The sequence below is a fragment of the Myxine glutinosa genome, chromosome 13, assembly GCF_964187855.1.
Source record: "Myxine glutinosa chromosome 13, kmMyxGlut1.1, whole genome shotgun sequence".
In the NCBI taxonomy this organism is placed as follows: Eukaryota; Metazoa; Chordata; class Myxini; order Myxiniformes; family Myxinidae; genus Myxine; species Myxine glutinosa.
This window is the reverse complement of record NC_136273.1, coordinates 34375636-34395120: the sequence shown is the minus strand read 5'-3', so window position 1 is coordinate 34395120 and position 19485 is coordinate 34375636. Positions and strand designations below refer to the sequence as shown.

The 19485-nt window shown below is 43.9% G+C and overlaps 1 protein-coding gene across 3 annotated transcripts in view; it reads right to left on the bottom strand.

Annotated features, from left to right (window-relative positions):
• Positions 1 to 19485, bottom strand: part of LOC137438829 (regulator of G-protein signaling 3) — a 305803-nt gene that overhangs the window by 92956 nt on the left and 193362 nt on the right. For all 3 annotated transcript variants that reach the window (XM_078767307.1, XM_078767304.1, XM_078767306.1), the window contains exons 14-16: positions 14245 to 14325; positions 596 to 719; positions 155 to 198 (exon numbers count right to left, since the gene is read on the bottom strand). In XM_078767307.1, coding sequence (XP_078623433.1) covers positions 155 to 198; positions 596 to 719; positions 14245 to 14325 — 249 coding nt within the window. The remainder of the gene's footprint in view (positions 1 to 154; positions 199 to 595; positions 720 to 14244; positions 14326 to 19485) is intronic.

Genomic DNA, 19485 nt, shown 5'->3' with positions numbered 1-19485 from the left:
TTTTGGCTACGACTGTAAATATATATACATATACTGTACATATATATATATATATATATATATATATATATATATATATACATACATGTATATATTTATTTTTTAACATGTTACTTTGGTGTAAACCACCTTGAAAATAAATAACAAAACTCACCTCACACTGGTAAGCAATGCTCAACGAGGGACTTGTTTGTGATTCTGTTGAGGGGAGAGAGGGGAGAGGGGAGGAGAGAGTCTTGTACTGGACTTGAATCCAACATGAAAGACAAACCTAACTCGGACGAAGAAAATAGCTTAAAGCCTCAGGAGCTATAATGGAGGTCAACTATAAATGGCTTTGCTGACAAGAGGAAATAGAAATATATGATAAAAAAAATTAAGGTAGCAAAGTCGAAATGAAACGAGATTGCGGATTCCAGTAGTAGACGTAAAGGCCACAAAAAATAATACAGGAATGAAAGAGGAATTTGAAAGCAAAGACACCAAATGGAAACCGCCAAATTGTTTTTTATCATTGGTACAAATGTGAGGATCCTCTAGAGTCTAGACTTAGAGTCGAGATAATGGGAAAGAGCAGGACGTGCCTGTTTCTCACCGTGACTGGTTGAGCCTCCAATTCGTAGCCACTGCAAATAGAGAGGGTCTCGGAGGACGCAATATTCTCCACGCTCACTCTCCTGTGCCAGAAGCAGCAGGTCGGAGTAGACGAACACACACACCTGCATTACAAGGTATGCACTCTCTTATCATGGTGGTTCATACTCCAATGTTCCGATGTTGTTTTCACAATGAGGGGAAAAGGGAGAGGCGGTAGGGAAAGGGGAAAGGAGGGATAGGGGGGGGGGGGATTAAAGGAGAAAGGGAGAGGGGGAAAGGGGAAAGGGAGAGGGGGAAAGGGAGTTGGGGAAATGGTTATACACAAGGAAATTAGACACAGGATGCTATTTAGCGCATTATTCCTGTTGTCTGCAGTCTTCAAATTTCAATTGGGAGAGTGAATGGGGGAGTGGGGAGATTGGAGGAATGGGAAGGACACCAGTGGGGGCACAGGCACAGAGACATCACCATGGTTTGTATCTTTGAAATCTCTCCTGAATCTGATCCCCCTCCTTACCTATCTACATTACCCCCGAGCTTTACGTTATTTGCAAACTTGCACAGCCTATTGTTAATCGCAATGTCTAGATCATTGATGTAAATTATAAAGAATAGAATGAGTCTGAGTACTGACCCCTGGGATACCTAGCTACTTCCAACTCCCCAATCCTTACACTCACAGTCACACTTTAGTTCCTATGACGAAGCCAGGTTTTAATCCAAGTTAGTTACTCTACCAACCATTCTGCAAGCCATAATCTTGCCTAACACCTTCTGCATGGCACCTCATAAAATTCACTTGGAAGCATAATGGGCAGACAGAGATCAAAGGGAGTGGTAGGAGGACACAGGGTATGAACAAATTCAAACACAGCAAAAGAGGTCGGGAAAAACTGGGATTTAGAATGGCACTCGGAAGAGAGCATACCTCCGCCAGGCTGAACAGTTTACGTTTTGAGATAATGCTGTTCACACACAGCTAAACAGACAGGGGTGAAAGCATAATCTCTGCCCACCTTCGGAGATAATAAAACAGATGGAATAAAAAATGAAAAGGAGGGTGAGGGGGTGAGGACAATGCACCACAACCAGGAAAGGAAATAGTGGATTGTGGGACGGCTAATGACGGTATAACACATCATGAGTATGGATAGGGAATGACGAGATGGTGGTGAATAGCTGTATTAAAGCTCTTGAGGGAAGGATGAGATTGAACAGACTGAGGAAGATGGTTGCATAGATAAGAGAAAAGAGGAACAAATGAGCGGAGGTGGGTAGTGAGCCTGTTTCTGAGTTTCACCAGAAGTGGGTTACTAGTGGTCTGCGTGCAGCTTCCAGAAACCTGGGGGAGGTGGGGACAGTCAGTGCAAACCCAGAATGGACATTCAGTGCAGGCCCAGCAAGGAGCCGGTAAAAGACAGAGGCCACCATCCTGTTTGAGATGCTCAGCTTCAGAGTGGGAAATTCCAATTATATTGAGGGCCATTGTTTTGTTTCGTTTTGGAATGAAGGCCTTGTAAGCCGAGTTAGGACTTTTCACAACGGAATATGCCAAGCTAGCGGCTTGCTTTGGAGGCCAATTTAGATATATGGTGCGCCCATGAAAGATCATGGTGGATTGTGAGCCCAAAGGTTTTGAGTGACAGAACGTTTTCAAGAGGCAGAATGTTTTCAAGAGGTTTGTTAAGGAAGTAGATGAGAGGCTTTGCCAGATGGTATTTTTGAAGAGACAGAGTTGGTGTGAAATTTGTCAACGCTGAAAGGTACATTCCAAGTGTTGGATCAGTTCCTGATTCAATCAAGGTCTGCAGAGAAGGAAGAGGCTGCCACATGCCTATAGTTAGGACGAGAGATGCTACGACAGAAGGTAGAGTCATCAGCAAGGGGATAATGAGGCATTTCCAGAAAACTGGACAGATTGATGATGAAGATAATGAACAGGACTGGGACCAATACAATGCCCTGCGGAACTCCAAGCTCGACAGGGAGAGGGGAAGAGAGGATCCCATTGAGAGTGAAGAAAGTCACTAAGCCATGAGAGGAGGTTGCTTTGGATGTTGAAGAAAGAGTTTGGAGGAAGGCAGGGTCCCAGACTGTGTCAAACGCTAGAGATATGTCCAGACAGATGGCTCTCGTGATATTGAGGGCCTCCATCCATTGTTGGAATCCCATCTGCCGACATTAGTTGGTGGATAACACACCTCCTTTCCGTAAAGGATGATCTATCACAATGTGAATTAAACCAAGAAGCGTGTCAACCACCCTTTAATGCCATGGAGCTTCCAGACTTTAAAGGGATGTTTCAGATTGGAATTGAAGAATTATAATGTACCTTTGCTTTATGTGAGGTTACCGGGACATATATTGAGAAGAGGAAGTAGACAACTGAGCACATGGGATTGCAGTTTTAGAATCCTGTGTACAAATCGACTGTTTTTTTCCTCTTTCATGTCATCATTGAATATCCAGCCATCAAAGTTCCAACTTATTAAAAAGAGAATCCAAAGGAAATGGCACCCACTGGTTCTCTCTTTCTTGCAATCATGAAAAGCCAGGTTTGCCTCTTAAAATCAAAGCAAGGATTAATTTTGTGCAAACCAAAACGGAATCGAAATCAGACAGTCCTTCATTGCAGGTGTAAATGCACAGAAATATCCAACAATTTAACTTGGAGGGTCCGTTTTTAAATCATGCTTGGTTTGACTAGTCCTTGTTGCTTTATTTTTACCTCCACCACCACCAAAGGTGGATGGAGGTTATGTTTTCACCCCTGTCTGTTTGTTACTTGCTGGAAAAGATTCTTTTTTTTCTTTCTTTTTTTGTATACAGAGTCCAGAAGACACGACACAAGTAACATAGGGAATATTGTGGTGTGTTTCGGCCCAGGAAAGGGCCTGAAATCACTCCTGGGGGGAGTCCTAATGGGGGCGACAGGCCCCGGGGGTGTCACAAAAGACACTCGACGCGTGCCCACGTGTGCCCGTGGGTGGAAAACAGGGTGCCCACCGACGCGCGTGACAAAAAATGGAACAAAGGGCTTGGTCCTTGTGAGGGACGCTAAAGACGATTGTGCTTGGCTTGTGCTTGTGGTGTGTGTGTGCTGAAAATGGAAACGTTAAAAAAGTAGTTATATTTAGTGAACCCGAAATGCTGTTATGTTATTTAAAATAAATAAAAAATCACAAATCAAACAAACAAAGTATATAAAAAGGGGAGCGGTCGACAAGATGGGGAGAGAAGGGGAGGAAGCACACAAACACAACATTTGAGAGCAGGGACATCGGGAGATGTGTGGGAGGGAGAGGGCCTGGGGGGAGGCAGGATAGGTATAAAACGCAAGGACACCAAGGACTTCCAGGAAAGAAGTCAAAAGTCACCTCAAAAAAGTGGATTTCGGGTGAAATTAGCGGGGGTAGAAAAGATCAAGGTTTTGGATGGGGGAAGATAAGAGATGGTTGTGAACAGCCGTTTTAAAGACCAGGAGGGAGGAGTGGGATTGAAGAGAGTGAGGGAGTTTGTTCCAGAGGTGGGAGAAAAGAGGAATGAAGGAGTGAAGGTGAGCAGAGAGTCTTGATTTTGGCAGTTTAACCATAAGAGGGTTGCAGGCAGATCTTGTGCGACCTGTAGGAATATTTGGGGGACAGAGCCCAGAGAGAGCTGGGGGAGCAAGGCCAGAGAGGAGTCGGTAGAAGACGGAAGGACCACCAACCTGCCTGCGGTGAGTAAGTCAAAGGCCCTCGGAGATAGCGTCATCGCGGGAGATTCCAATGATTCTGAAAGCTTTGGTTTCAACAGCGTGAAGAGGAGCTAGGTGTGAGGCAGGAGCACCAGCCCAGAGGGGAAAGCAGTACTCCATTGAGCTGCGGATGAAAGCCTTGTATGTGGTGAGGAGCTCAGGTGTGCCAAGGAAGGACTTCGCACGACGGAGGATGCCCAGTCGGCGACTGGCTTTGGAGGCCAGCTTGGAAATGTGGTTTTCCCAGGAAAGATCATGGCAGATAGTGAGACCCAAATGTTGGCAAGTATGTTGTATGTTGGTTGGTTTGTCTGTTTGTCTGTCTGTTTGTGCGCAGCACTATGTCTACATCGTTGCACATAGAATTGCCAAACTTTACACACATATTTGTCTTGCCATGGAATAGACTGTGCCCAATTTTTAACTCTCTAGGCAGAAGGCCTCCATTATGATGTCATAATTCAATAATTCGACAAGTACAAAACTTCATCCAATCAAGATGCAATTTCTTCAGCGCCATGTGGGCATAAACTCGTGGAGAAAAATAATAATAATGATGACGTCATCGGTCACGTGGTTCGGCCGCCATCTTGGAAAAACCGAAAAGAAATTGCACCTCTATTTCTCCAAAAGTGCTGAATAGAAAAAATTGAGACATGGCTCATTGTAAAGAACTCTGCATGGGGAATAAAATATGTTAATGATGATGTCATAGGTGCCTCCATTATGACGTCATAATTCGACAAGTACAAAACTTCATCCGATCAAGATGAAATTTCTTGAGCATAATCGAGGAATAAATTATTTTAGAAAACAAATAATGATGATGTCATCGGTCACGTGGTTCGGCCGTCATCTTCGAAAAACTGAAAAACTTTGCACCTCTATATCTCCGAAAGTGCTGAATCGAAAAAATTGAGACATGACTCATTGTAAAGAACTCTCCATGGGGAATAAAATATGTTAATGATGATGTCATAGGTGCCTCCATTATGACGTCATAATTCGACAAGTACAAAATTTCATCTGATGAAGATGAAATTTCTTGAGCATAATCTGGGAATAAATTAGTTTAGAAAACAAATAATGATGACGTCATCGGTCACGTGGGTCGGCCGCCATATTTGTTCAAAATGGCCGATAAAAAAAGTACATTCCGGCAAGTCCTCGGTCTCTGACCGATTTTTCATTTGTTTGTTTGTGAACAAGATATCTCAAAGAGTTGTGGATGGGTTCTGATAAAACTTGGTGTACAGGTTGGGTGTGTGACGAGGAAGAATCGATTGGATTTTGGTGACGATTCGAATCCGGATCAAATAATTTTTTTAAGTGATTCTTCACCATTGAGTGATAGGGCTAAAACCGATATGCAGTGTAGCACAATATCTCAAAAAGTTATGGACAGACTCGGATGAAACTTTGTTTGTTTGTTTGTCCGCAAACACACACAGCCTCCTGGTGGATCACACAGCCTCCTGGTGGATCACACAGCCTCCTCTTCTGACCAGGTTTCCTTGAATTGTCCGATATGTGTGAGGAACTCACTTTAAAATGTGATGGTAAAGACAAAGTCCACTGTCCTGGTTTATGATGGCACAAGTACCAATGTAAAACTTACCTTAAATACTTAATCACTGTAATCTAGGACAAAATGCCATCATACTAAAATTGCAACTACTGCCAGATGCCAGAATTGTCACCAGAGTTAAACAGCAACAAATGATCGGGAAACAATCAAACAACCTTGACAAAAAAGAAAATGTCGATAAGCCTGTAGGTGTGGAAGCTTTAAAAAATGTCCATTTGGGACGCATCTCAACCTTTGTACCATTTTGTTTAAAAAATATGAACTTTTAACAATTTGGACACTGCTGACAAAAACAAAATAACAAACATACAAGTTTCAAAATAACAAATAACGAAATAACAAAAATACAACTGCTGACACCCCACCCTTGATTTAACTTCTCTGTTTCTTTCCATTAACACCAATGCCAAAACTTTGGAAACGAAATAACCACGACTGCGAATTTAATCTGAAAACCTTAAGAGAGGCTGATATTAAGCACCAATTGCGGCTTTCAACATTTCTGGAACCTCTTGAAAATGCGCTCAAAACAACTAAATACTCCGATAACAGGTGTCAAACTCTTGCTTTGTTTCACCACAACTTGTTCATTATCGGGGCTTAATGATTGGTTTAAAAAGTAGACTATCTGCCCAAAGGTCAATTATCCCAACTGTTTCAACAATCATAACGAATGGAAGAAGAGCTATGGGTTAACTGTACATTGTACAATGCGATATGATATACAACTTTAATTAGACTGATTAAAGCATCGGAGTTCATTCGTATAGTATAAACTAGCATGGGTCCAACATTGGGGCCTGCACAGCGACAGCCTCACCCCTTCCCTCCCACCCGGATTTTTTTTCCCTAAAACAGCTAAATTAACCGCTCCTTCATTTTTTGTGAAATTGTTAGGTTAGCTCTCCTATTTTCCTTTAAAAAGGCGAGTTTCATCCATGCAGCCAATTATTACATTTACTATATCATCTGAGGATAAAACTGTCAGAAACGAAAAAAAGCTACAAGTACAAATAAGCATTTGTTCCTCGAACGAAAGAGACATATAACAACATTTAATTTTTGAAACAGTAGTTTCTTCAACACCTTGGCTTCCAAAGTCAGCCGCCGATTGGGCATCCTCTGCTGAACAAAGTCCTTCATTGTCACTCCGGAAATCCTATCCACCGACAAGGCCTTCATTCACACCTTGATGGAGTACTGCTCTCCCCTCTGGGATGGCTCCCCTGTCTCACATCTTGCTCAACTTGATGCCGTGGAAACCAAGGCCTTTAAGATTATTGGAATCTCCCGCAATGAAGCTGAGTCTATGGACTTCACCATCACAGACAGGTCGGTGGTCTCTCTGTCTTCTTCCACCTTCTTTCTGGTCTTTCACCCTCTGCCCTTTCCATGCTTTGTCCCCCCTCACTCATGTTTCTACAGGGCACATACGGTCCACCATCAACACCCATCTGGTGAAACTTCCAAAATCCAGGACCACTGCTCACCTCGTCATTTATTCCTCTTTTTTTCCCCACCTGTGGAACCAACTTCTCCATCCTCTTCATGGTCATTCTTCCCTCCAGGTCTTCAAGACAGCTATTCACCATCATCTCAGATCATCCCCAATCCAAAAGAATGACCTTTTCTCCCCTCATTAAGTGAAATAGTGCCTGTTGCTTCATGGGATGGGAGCTTTTAGGTGTGATTGGAAGGGAAATTGGCACTATGTAGTAAAAAGGTTTTTTGTCTGTCTCCACCATTTTCTGATACCAGCACACATACTCCACTTCCGAATGATTTTTCCGGCATGACCCCTAACCCCCCTCCCCTTCCTGTTCCCCTTCCACCACCACTCTATTTTTTTTATCTCATGGATCCATGCTCGGATGATAATAATTGGGGATATCATTGGTGAAAACCTCTGAACAGGTTTATCAATTCCCTTTTGTTGGTTCATGCACAAACCAAGAACAATAATGTGTAGCAACCATAAACAAGAGGAAGAACGAGTTGTTTTTTTTAGCTCGGAACAAGGAAGCAAGAAACAAGCAAAGAACAAGGAACAACGAAGAACGGAAGCAAGGAACAACGAGTTTTTTTTTAGCTCTTTCACGAGCCTCGATCCTGGATCCAAAAAAAAAAAAAAAAGGCTATAGAAACACTCAGTAAGGAGCCTCAGTCAGTAATTTACAAGCATTTTCAAAAAGGAAGCAAAACAGTTTTTTGTAAAGAAAAGTCGCTTTTATAAAACTAGCGAGAAATATAACTTTTTTTCATTTTGGAATATATATAGTTATAATATAAAACCATATAAAACACAATGTCAGTTTGTGTGTTTGTCTTTGTCAGTTTGTGTGTTTGTCCTCACCTAGCCGACATCCTCACAGTGGTGGAGTGCCCAAACCAACTACACACACCAACAGGCTACACGCCCAGCCATTTCCACAACACTAATGCACCCATCCAAACACCATTCTTTCACCTCGCACCACAGATGCCAATATCCAACCACTATTTACCTGTACCCTCTACCTAACACTTAAACTACCCTCCCCGGGTATTCGTGATGGGGGTCCACTCTTCCCCCATTCACACCTCCGCACCATCCACTCCACTCCACAGTTTCCACCATACTCACTCCACGACCATCCATTCCCATACTCCATATATTCCATAATCCATATATTCCACACAACCATTCTCCATACACCTGTCGTTGCACACCTGTGCAATCACACCTGGTGCCACCTGCACCCTCCTTGGTCCCTGGACCATTTGGTCAACACAACGCACAATCACCTTCTCTCACTCATACTCTGCTCCACACACCTGTTCAGTTGCACACCTGTGCAACCACACCTGTTCCTCACACACACGGCATCATCTCATCTACCTGTTGCCCTGCTAACTTAGTGCTCCCCGTCTTCCCTTTAAACTAAGCACATACCACGTCATTATCATCCACTCTAATCGACCTGCGTCCCCACTACAGGTATCATTGTCACTACCTAACCTTAACGTTACCTAAGGTCATCTTCTAGGTCCCTACACACTATATCCTAACCCTCCCGGGCTAGTTTTCACTGCCATAAACCCCATAAGACTAGTGCTCCTTTGCCCCCGCTGTGAGAGATGGCAAAGTTGCCACCCCACCACATCGGGCATCTCTCACTATAAATTTTGCTCGTCCAAATTCAACAAATCAAAAATTTGCCAATCATCTGCCAATCACTACCATTACCAATTATCACTCTGCCAATCACTCTGCCAATCATCAAATTTTGTTTTTCTAATTTCGGGTCCAAAACACTATCAGTATCATCATCATCACAGTCCGCTTTATCTGAGCCTCGGTGCGTCGTCACATCATTAAAACTCGGCTTCGCAAAGCCGAGCAATGAATTCGGGTGGTTTGGTCGCCTGCAGGTTGAATCCGTCCGGCTTTCGGTTCAAGGGAGGTGGTTTGGTCGGGCCGAGATTCCACGCACCATCTCTGCGCGGTACCTTGCGGTCCCGGGCCCGATGACCGAGGCTCGCCCGGTCGGAACCCCGCCCCCGCCAGGGGGCACCGTTCCGCTTCCTCCCACTCGCCCTTAAACCGGACCGGTCGCCTCGCCCGACAAGGCCCGGACTCGACCGTGCAGGGCGGGGCCAAGCCCGAATCGGCAACGACGCTTCGAAGAGAAGCGACGCAGCATCGATCCGCGCCGGGCCTGGCATCCAACAAAGCGCACCGCGCCCCGAGTGCTCGCATCGGCTATCCGTCGCCCTAAACGCTGCCCCGTTCAACGTCGATGCTTTACTCGCATGCCCACACGCACACGCGACCCTTTTGACACTCACAAAACCCGGCGTTCCAACGCCGTCCGTACATTCCACCAACGCACTCCCTGTTACACACCACACCTCTCGCGCACACTCGCCGTTCGTACACTCCCTTAACACACCTCGCGCACCGTCTTGCGCACTCTCCCTCGGTACGTACTCCGTACCACTCACCATGGGCGTGCACTCTTGCATCCACCCACTAACGCGCTCAGATGGGCTCTCCCACACCCGCGCCACGACCAACTCAGGTGTGCTTCCTCGCACACGTTCCACCACCACCTTACTCTCCGTGTCACACTCACCCTCGCACGTACACTCCGTATCGCTCTCACTCCCTGTGTCACACTCCGTACACCCCGACGTGCATTCTCGCTCGCACTCGGTATCACACTCGCGCTTCGTAACACGCTCGCCCCTTGACGCACACGTTTTTTTCACACGCGACCCTTCACCAACGCCCGGGTGCTTCCTCGATCCCAATCGCGCGACAATTCTCTTGTCGTCAAACATCCTCCTGCAAAATCTCCCCGCACAATACACAGCACGACTCACCTGGGGGATTCCCTTCTCCACGCGCACCTGCAAATCTTTATAAGGATTAGCAAGTACGGCATCAGGATGTGCATTCAGACTTTGAGCAATTTCCATTCCTTCCTCCGACTGTTGCTCTTCTACGTCTGTCATTTCTACAATTTCAATTATACTCATTACTGTTTTTTCCATATTCGCCTCAACGACCGCTGGCTTTAATAAAATTTTCTCTCCTACCTCAGCAGTCGCCGGCTGCCCCATACCCCGGGTCGCGATCTCTATACCCGTCATTGTACCCGCGCTTTCCTCCGCCTCACTCAACCAGCGCTTCTCGACCCGCGTTACGTCCTCGTGCACCCTTGGGACACTCTCGCCCACCATGCGATCCATGGTCTCCCCACATTTTTGCATGCGGTCACCCATTCTGTCCCCAATTTTGCCGATTCGCTCCATTTTTGCTTCCTAGCCTCTCAAATTTATTGTCTAACCATTCACTGGTACCCCTTGCTTCGTCCCTCATTTGACTCCTCAATTGCTGACCCTGAGCATCCATCTGGTTCCCCAATTGCTGACTATTAGCCCTCATCTCGTCCCTCTGCAGGTTGAGGGATGCCTGCATTTGCGTCATAAATTGCTCCATGAGGGCCTGCATTTGGGCCATCTCTCCCACTTGTGCAGCGGGTGCGGCCGCCGCAGCCATGTGCGAGGCGCCATTTTGCGCACCCGGAATCCCCTCAACCACATTGCCATTGTTCTCCTCCTCCCTTTCCTCCACATACATTTCCCCGAGGTCCTGGGTCGATTCTACCCCGTCTATCTCTCCCACCGGCATCCCGTCGCCTTGACCAGCCATGGCGCGACTTTCAAATTTAGGATTTTATAAAATACAATTTTTGGGCCACTCGTAATTTGAGCGCGCTAAGCGCTTCAGGTCCGAATCAGACACTCCTGACACCACTTGTTACGGACGCGGCTAGGATGTTGATTGGCCGAGCGGATGGCCGCCGCGCCCGAACAGTTACCCCGACTAACCCGATTCCTGAACGTTGGCCAAAATCGCGCCACAGATATTCAATGGGGAAAAGACTAAAGCGAAGGATTTGAAGAAGAAGAACACCAAAGCAAAAGGGTGGAAATATGAATATAATTTATTACTATTTACACAATCAAAGAAACCAAGGAGGAGGAAAGATAAGAAAATAAAATAGAAAGAGGGACGGACCAGAAGGACACAGTGCAAATTCCTAGCTTACCTATAGCAGTCTTAATTAACCCAGGGACAGAACAAACAAAACAAACTCACGTATACAAGAAGGATGGAATGGCAGGAATGAATGCTGGAAGGAGGAATGGGAAGGTTCAGCTGGGGCAGATGGTTCGGGTTTGATCCCGCACGGGACGTCGGGCTGGACCTCGACGGCCACCGATGCCACCGCAATCTGGTTCCCGCGGGGTAACGGGTCGAAGCGGCCTGGTGGAGTCAACTGCTGGTGGAGCCAAAACTACTGGTGGGGCGCAACTCTTTCGTTGCACTTCTTACTTCGCACTTCTGTCAAAGGCTTCCCCGCGCTTCTTGTTTCACACTTCTGTCAAGGCTTCCCCGCGCTTCTCTCGCACTTCTCCGAACTCATCTGCTGCCTCAATCGTCTGCTCGTGCCGCTGTGTGGACGTCGCGTGCTTTTTTCAGGACTCGTCTGAGGTGGGGGCATCTTCTGCGGGTTATATATGCCACGCCCCTGAACCTTCGCGAACCTCCTCGATGTTTCTCTCCACACCCTCTCCAAGTCCAACCCCTTGTTCTTGGTTGGTTGAGTGGGGCTGACTCACTCCTCCCCTCTATGACGAGGTGGGGACACGCCTTTCTTCCCCGACCCGAGCACATGTTCAATGGCGGCAATTGCAGCAAACCGCCCAATTCAGTCGGCAAAGGATACAAAAAGGGGAATGCAGTTGGTAATGGAGGCTTTGAGGGAATTGAAAGGGGATCTATATTATGTAATTCAGTGCAATGGAGTATTAAGTTAATGGAAGACAAGGCCTTACCCTAATACACATAATAAGGAAATAACTGTCAACAAAGATATATGGTGTCCTTCGTGTATGCTTTATGGAATTAACTACGGGAACGCCCTTTGACCTTTATACAACAACAAATGCAGGAAGGAGGGTGACATTTTACCACAATTCATTACACAACGATAAAATTAAAAAAACATTCTCATATCCACAACAATATATTATGTATATATATGTACATAACACCCAATGTACATAATTTGTCTTCGCAAAAAATATATATATGTACATAACACCCAATGTACATAATTTGTCTTCGCAAAATATATATATTTTGAAGATGCAACTGTACATCAAAACACAAGTGAATTGTTGGTATTTTGTTTGCCATTGAATTGCCCAGTTTTTATTTGATCCCCGAGGGGTTTAATCCGTCCAAACAAGGGAGATAAGGGTCAATGCATCTTCGAGAACAACATCCAACAGATGGCCACAAAATATTGGCTTCTCCATAAACATTTAGGATGTGGATGTTAATGATCGACATTAGCTGTTCACTGTAATTAAGACTGCCTGCTGTACTTGTGGATGTGGCACTGGATCCTGATGGGCCAAAATAGCCTCCTGTGTGTGTCCAAGTTCATTGCATTAAATATCCTTCGTAAAATCTGTTAATTGAGCTTTTTTTCCAAAACTTTTGTCAAGGCATTCGCCATGCTCGATGACAACGACGTTGGAGTTCGTGGAGCTTCAAGCCTAACGATCATATAGGATTGTTGTTGTTTTTATTGTTTTTATTGTTGTTGTTCTGTGGCACTCTTTTTTTTTCTTTTTTTTTGTATACAAGGTCAAGGCTCATGAAAGAGCTAGAACACTGAACGGATCAGGACACGCATAACAAAAGGAACAGGAGAGACAGTGGGGGTTTAGGGGATGCTAACAGCAAGGTTGAAGGACAAGAGAGAGACGTGGACAAACAATGTGTGCGTCTTGTCCCATCAAATCCCAAACAATGTCTTGTCCCATCAAATGGCATTTCATCCTATCACCCGTCCTTGATGCATATATTCACGAATTGATAACAAAAAGATCCATTTGAAAGTAACAGTAACAGAGACATGATGACAATGCAACAGACTGTCAAGCATTGCTGTGACATTTCTGTGGTACATCACCAATCAAGTGCTCTATCTGCTTTTGGAAGCAGTTATGAATCACAATTCAGCAGTGAGGGCCACGAAAACATAAATAACAAGTAAAACTAGAACGGGCACTCGGTAGAGCGCATACCTTCGCCGCAGCTACTGTTCTGTACTTGGCATGGGAGTGTAGGGAACAGAACAACAAAAATACGATTTTGACCTTTTCGTGACCTTGACCTTGACCTTTGACCCGATTGCTCCCAAAATCTAATCAAATGTGTCCCGTATAATAACCAATCATCCCACCAAATTTCATGCAATTCGGTTGAATACTTTTTGAGTTATGCGAATAACATACACACACACACACAGACATACAAATAAATACACAGCGATCAAAACATAACCTTCCGCTTTTGCGAAGGTAATCAGAAGCAAAAGTGCCCACGTCCTATAGATAAGCGAAATCGGTCATTTGAGTCATTTTTGCTTGGAAACATAGGATAATTGTTTTGTGGAACAGCCATAGCAGAACGAGCACCACTCATAGGAAATCTAAAGACCATCACTGCCAGAAAGCCGTGGGAGTGGATATATGAGCCATTCACTGAGTTATTCAGATAAACAAATAGCAGAACCAAGATTACATCTCACACTTGGCTGTTGCTCATGTCTACAACAGGATTTTCAAGAGTAGGTTCATGCAGCCATTTGTGCAGTTGTGTGCATAACAAACCGTTCGACAATGCATCCCATGATGCTGTTTCATTAAATCACAGATCCCCATCATCGGCATTTTTGTTCCACATAGTAACACTCACCGGTTGCAAGCCCCCAGGAGTCCTGAGGCATGCTTCCTGTGTGCAGAGCAGGGTACGAACTGGCGCGTGGAGGTCCAGGGGCTGTAGAACAAGAAGCACTTCAGTCTTTTCAGAAAACACTGCGTAGTCCATATTCTGAGCAAAATGAGATTCCAAGTACGATCTTTACTGAACAACTGCTGGAGCTTATGATATATATATATATATATATATATATATGATGCACCACACACACTTTGCCTGCACCTTTTTTCAGCAGTTTCATGCCTATTTATTTCAAAGTTGTACATTGTTTCCCTGCTTGTTGCACGCCAGCTGTCTCTGTCAGCAGCTTCCTGCTCCCACATCCGTTGGTCAATGTCAGCCCGAGAGAGCTGTGTTTTCAGGTGGTCTTTGAAGTTTTTATATGGTGCATCTGTCGGTCTCGCTTCCCAAGGCATAGCTCACCACAGAGCACTGCTTTTGGTATTCTGGGGTCCACCATACATGACACACATGTCCTTCCCAGCACAATTGGCACTACATGAGAATGAATGCATTCCATGCTGGGAATATTCGCTCCGTTAAGGATTTCATTGTTTATGATGCAATCCTGCCATCTCATGTTCATAATGGATGGAAGAGTGCGTTGATAGAAGTGTTCTGTCAGTCAGATTTGTTTCTAATACATAACCCATGACTCAAACCCATATACGAGGGTAGTGATTACAACTGCTTTCTACACTTGAATTTTGGTCGAAATGTGCAGCGAATGCTTCTGCCAGACATGCTTTGAGACACAGCCAAAGGAACTGTTAGATAACCATTCTGGAAGAATCCAGTTGATGTTGATATGGCCGAGATGGGTAAACAGTTCCACTCAGGCCAATACTAATCGGCGGTGGATTGTAATTTCCTCAGGGGCAGGGTTTATGCAGCACTTCTGTTTTATTTATGTTAATGGTGAGGCCAAAAGCTTTTGCTGCCTCAGAGAAACAAAAGCCAAAAATGGTGCTGTACATTGTTTAATTGTGCTCCTCACGGGTTGGTGGTTCATCCAGCTCAAATTTCACTTCCCTCTCAGAGATCTTTGTGATGGACATCTCCTGCACTGTCTGGTCACCAGTCTGTGAGCAGTGTCCTACCATCCAAATATTTCAGTGGTGCCTGCACCTGGTAGGGAGGTAAATATACAGATCTCAAGACTTCATAAAAGGATTTCATTTCTCTCATATCTGCATACATCTCTGTCCTCTCAGCGAGTGCTGTACACCACAGTCGTTTTTGATGTCTCGGACGTTGGTTTGCAGAGTGCTGTGAGCTTCCCTATATGTGGCTTTCACAGCCTGGTCATCAGGTCATGCAAGTAATCTATTGTAACAAGAGTGTTTCTTTTAAAGAAGGCCCTGAATTTCCACATAATTTCAATCAAATCAATGTTGGTTTCTTCTGGTTGAAAAGCCAACCACTTCTGCAGTCGTTTCCTGCCGGACAGATTTAAACTGTTCCCACTACTCTTCTGGTGAACATTAGATGAATACGTAGCAGGGAGTGGTTTTGATATTGTTAATATTAATTGCATCGATTGATGTATTTTAAAATCTGATCCATTACCAACTTCTTCATATATCAGTTTCCCTGAAGTTTTGCTCAAAATTCCAATGACACTTCATCGTACTTGCCACTGATGCAGAAGGGCGAAACTTCCTCTCCAAGGGAGAGAGAGATGTATGGAAAGACATGCTGTGACGTGGACTGTGACTGTGACACTTGTCTCTCTCCCAGCTGAATTCCCAGTCCGACATTTTGAGAAAGAAATGACAAGACGCATTATCCTTCCTGAGACACTACTGGTTACAACACCATCTACTGGATTGGTTATAAATCAATCAGCTTGCGCCCGATCATCAGAAAGGTCATTGAATCCGTCATCGCTTCGAACATTAAATCCTTCCACTTATACAATGGCTTGATCTCAGATCATCAATTTGCACCAGGCCACTCTATCCTGGACATGCTGCTTCTGCTGTCTCAGCAACGGATAGAAGTCCTCAATGCAGTCCAAAGATCAGAGATATCTCCCTTGAGATATCTCGTGCCTCCGATACAGTCTGGCACCCCACCCTGCCCTCCAAACTCTTCTCTTATGGTATCCATGGAAATATTCATGCATGGCCTGCGGACTTCCTCTCCTGTCATAGTCAACGTGTTGCTCTGAATGGAATAAACCTACTCTTCCTGGACAGGCTGGTGTTCCTCAAGGCAGTGTTCTGGGCCCTATGCTTTTTCTAATCTTCATAACTGGTCTCTCTGACTCTCACACTCTCACTTTGTCTCTCCATAAAGACTGTCTTGAAAACCCTCCCATCTACTTTCTTAGCAATCCTCTCGAAAAAGTTCTGTCACTCAAGCTTTTGGGTCTCACTATCTGCCATGATCTTTCCTGGGAAAAACACATTTCCAAGCTGGCCTCCAAAGCCAGTCGCCGACTGGAAATCGTCCGTCGTGCGAAGTCCTTTCTGGGCACTGCTGAGCTCCTCACCACATACAAAGCTTTCATCCACAGCTTGATGGAATACTGCTCTCCCGTCTGGGCTCCTGCCTCACACCTAGCTCGGCTTCACGTTGTAGAAACCAAAGCATTCAGAATCATTGGAATCTCCCGCGATGCCGCTGATTCTGACTCGCTCACCGCAGGCAGGTGGGTGGTCTTTCTGTCTTCTACCGACTCCTATCTGGCCTAGCACCCCCTGCTCTGTCACAAGTTCTGTCAGCAACCCTGTTCTGGTGAAATTGCCAAAATCAAGACTCTCTGCTCACCTTCACTCTTTCATTCCTCTTTTTTTCTCGCCTTTGGAACAAACTTCCACACTCTCTTTAATCCCAATCCTCCCTCCACGTCTTCAAAGCAGCTGTTCACCACTATCTCTTCGCTTCCCCCATCCAAAACCTTGATCCTTTCTATCCTCCCCCTCCCCCCCCCCCCCCCCCCATTAGTACCCCTCAATCAAACAAGAAGTGAATGGATGCAACATCGAATGCTTGGATGCATGAATCAATGACGGAATGATAAAATTTTGTGATTTGCTCATTCTGCATCTTGCAATGGTAAAAATGCATGACTCCATCATGTATTTCTACCTGTACTGTACCATGAGGTTTGAATGACCCAATCAGCATTAATATAATTAAAATGAAACTTCTGAAAGTATCAGAAAAGTTAACGAAATTAAAGTTTTTAAAGATCCATCAATGTCTTTCATTATAACAAATGGAATTCCATACCATTTTCTCATTTGAGACTATAAACTCAGTTAGGAGGTTATTTTGTTCCATTCTGCCACTGATCGGTTCACCGAAACAAGACAAGACGTACAGTATAGCTAGAATCTTCGGCTCACTTAACCATCAATCAGCTATGGCCTGCTCAACATACCTAATGTTACTAACATACGGACGGACTACTTAAATTTTGTGTCAAAGTCAGTATTCACAAAGTAAACTAGAAAGCATCTGAAAATGCAAAGCCCACCCGCATCCGTTTTATTTAGACGTCTTCTTCTTCTTCAGTGGATCAAAACAATGAAAACAGTTTGACATAAATAGGCCTACAAAATGAAAGTAGATGAGTTTATACAATCTTGACCTTTCAGCTTTAGATCTAAAAAAAAAAAAATCAGCTTCTCGCTTTTGATTGGTGAACCAATTCTGTGACCCAATATGCAAATTCTTACAATTTCAGATCAATTGCATGGAAATTGACGATTTTATGCAACCTTGACCTTTGACCTTTTGATCTAAAAAAAAACAATCGACTCCTATATTTTGATAAGTGAACCAACTCTGACCCAATATGCAAATTATTTAAATTTCAGGTAAATCGGGTGAAAATTGGTGATATTATGCAAACTTGACCTTTAACCTTTTGATATAAAAAAAACAATCGGCTTTTACCCTTTGATTGGTTAACCAATTGAGTAACCCAATATGCGAATTCTTCAAATTTCAGGTCAATTGTGTGAAAATTGGTGATTTTACGCAACCTTGACCTTTGCCCTTTTGATCTAAAAAAAAACATGTGCATCCTCCTACATACAAAACACACAGAAGTGACACATACACACACACATGCATATACACATACATATGTATATACATGCATATACACATACATACACACATATACACACACACACACACATATACACATATGTACACACACACACACACACACACACACACACACACACACACACACACACACACACACACACACACACACACACACACACACACACACACACACACACACACACACACACACACACACACACACACACACACGTCACTGGAAAAGGTCTATCTGCATCTTTGCTGAATGAAAAAAGTCAAACCAAGCAAGCTAAGATTTACTAACTCCAATAGAGCATTTTATTCACTTTTTAAAATCTATTTTTAAGCAAATTACAAGGACATAAAGTGCACATTAAATACAGTATATTGGATCTCAGCAATATGAAATGTTTTGCTTATTTTGGAATATCAAGCAAATCCAACCCAACCTCTCACATTTCATGCTCCCATCCATATCTCTTCAGTCAAGCGAAGGATTTGTTTTGATGGCATACAAATATGCAAATATTAATACTATTTACCCAAACCCTCACATATACTTTCTACGTACATATGTACATATGCTTAATACATATACACATACATCTTACTATAATTCACCAAATGTCTTTCTGTCTGTCTGTTCCCAGGTACCGCAAAAACGGCTGAACCGGTCGTAACGAAATTTTGGGTCGGCAATCCTGGGACCCCCTGGAGTAAAATAGGCGATATTGTTTTTTCCATTTTTTCCCCAATTTTTCCAATTTCCAATTTTCCAGTTTTTCCAAACACAATGGAATAATATTTACCGATATGAACAGTGATGTGGCTTTTATTGAAATTCTACAAATACTGTTTAGATTTTGATGATTTACGTGTGATATGATTTAACGGGTGTTTATATGAATCGTTTAAAATAAAATAAAACTTCAATGTCTGATATTTTGCCTTTTCATTTGGGCTTCCTAATTGAAGCCCCGCCCATAGGGCGGGTACCGTTGCTAGTATACTTAATTTTATTTACGGCAAATATTAATAATGATTTGATATTTAATATATTAATAATAATATTAAATATTAAATATACCCTCAGCAAATATTAAAACTAGAAAATAGCATTTGACGTGAATGTGCTGATGTATTTGCCTC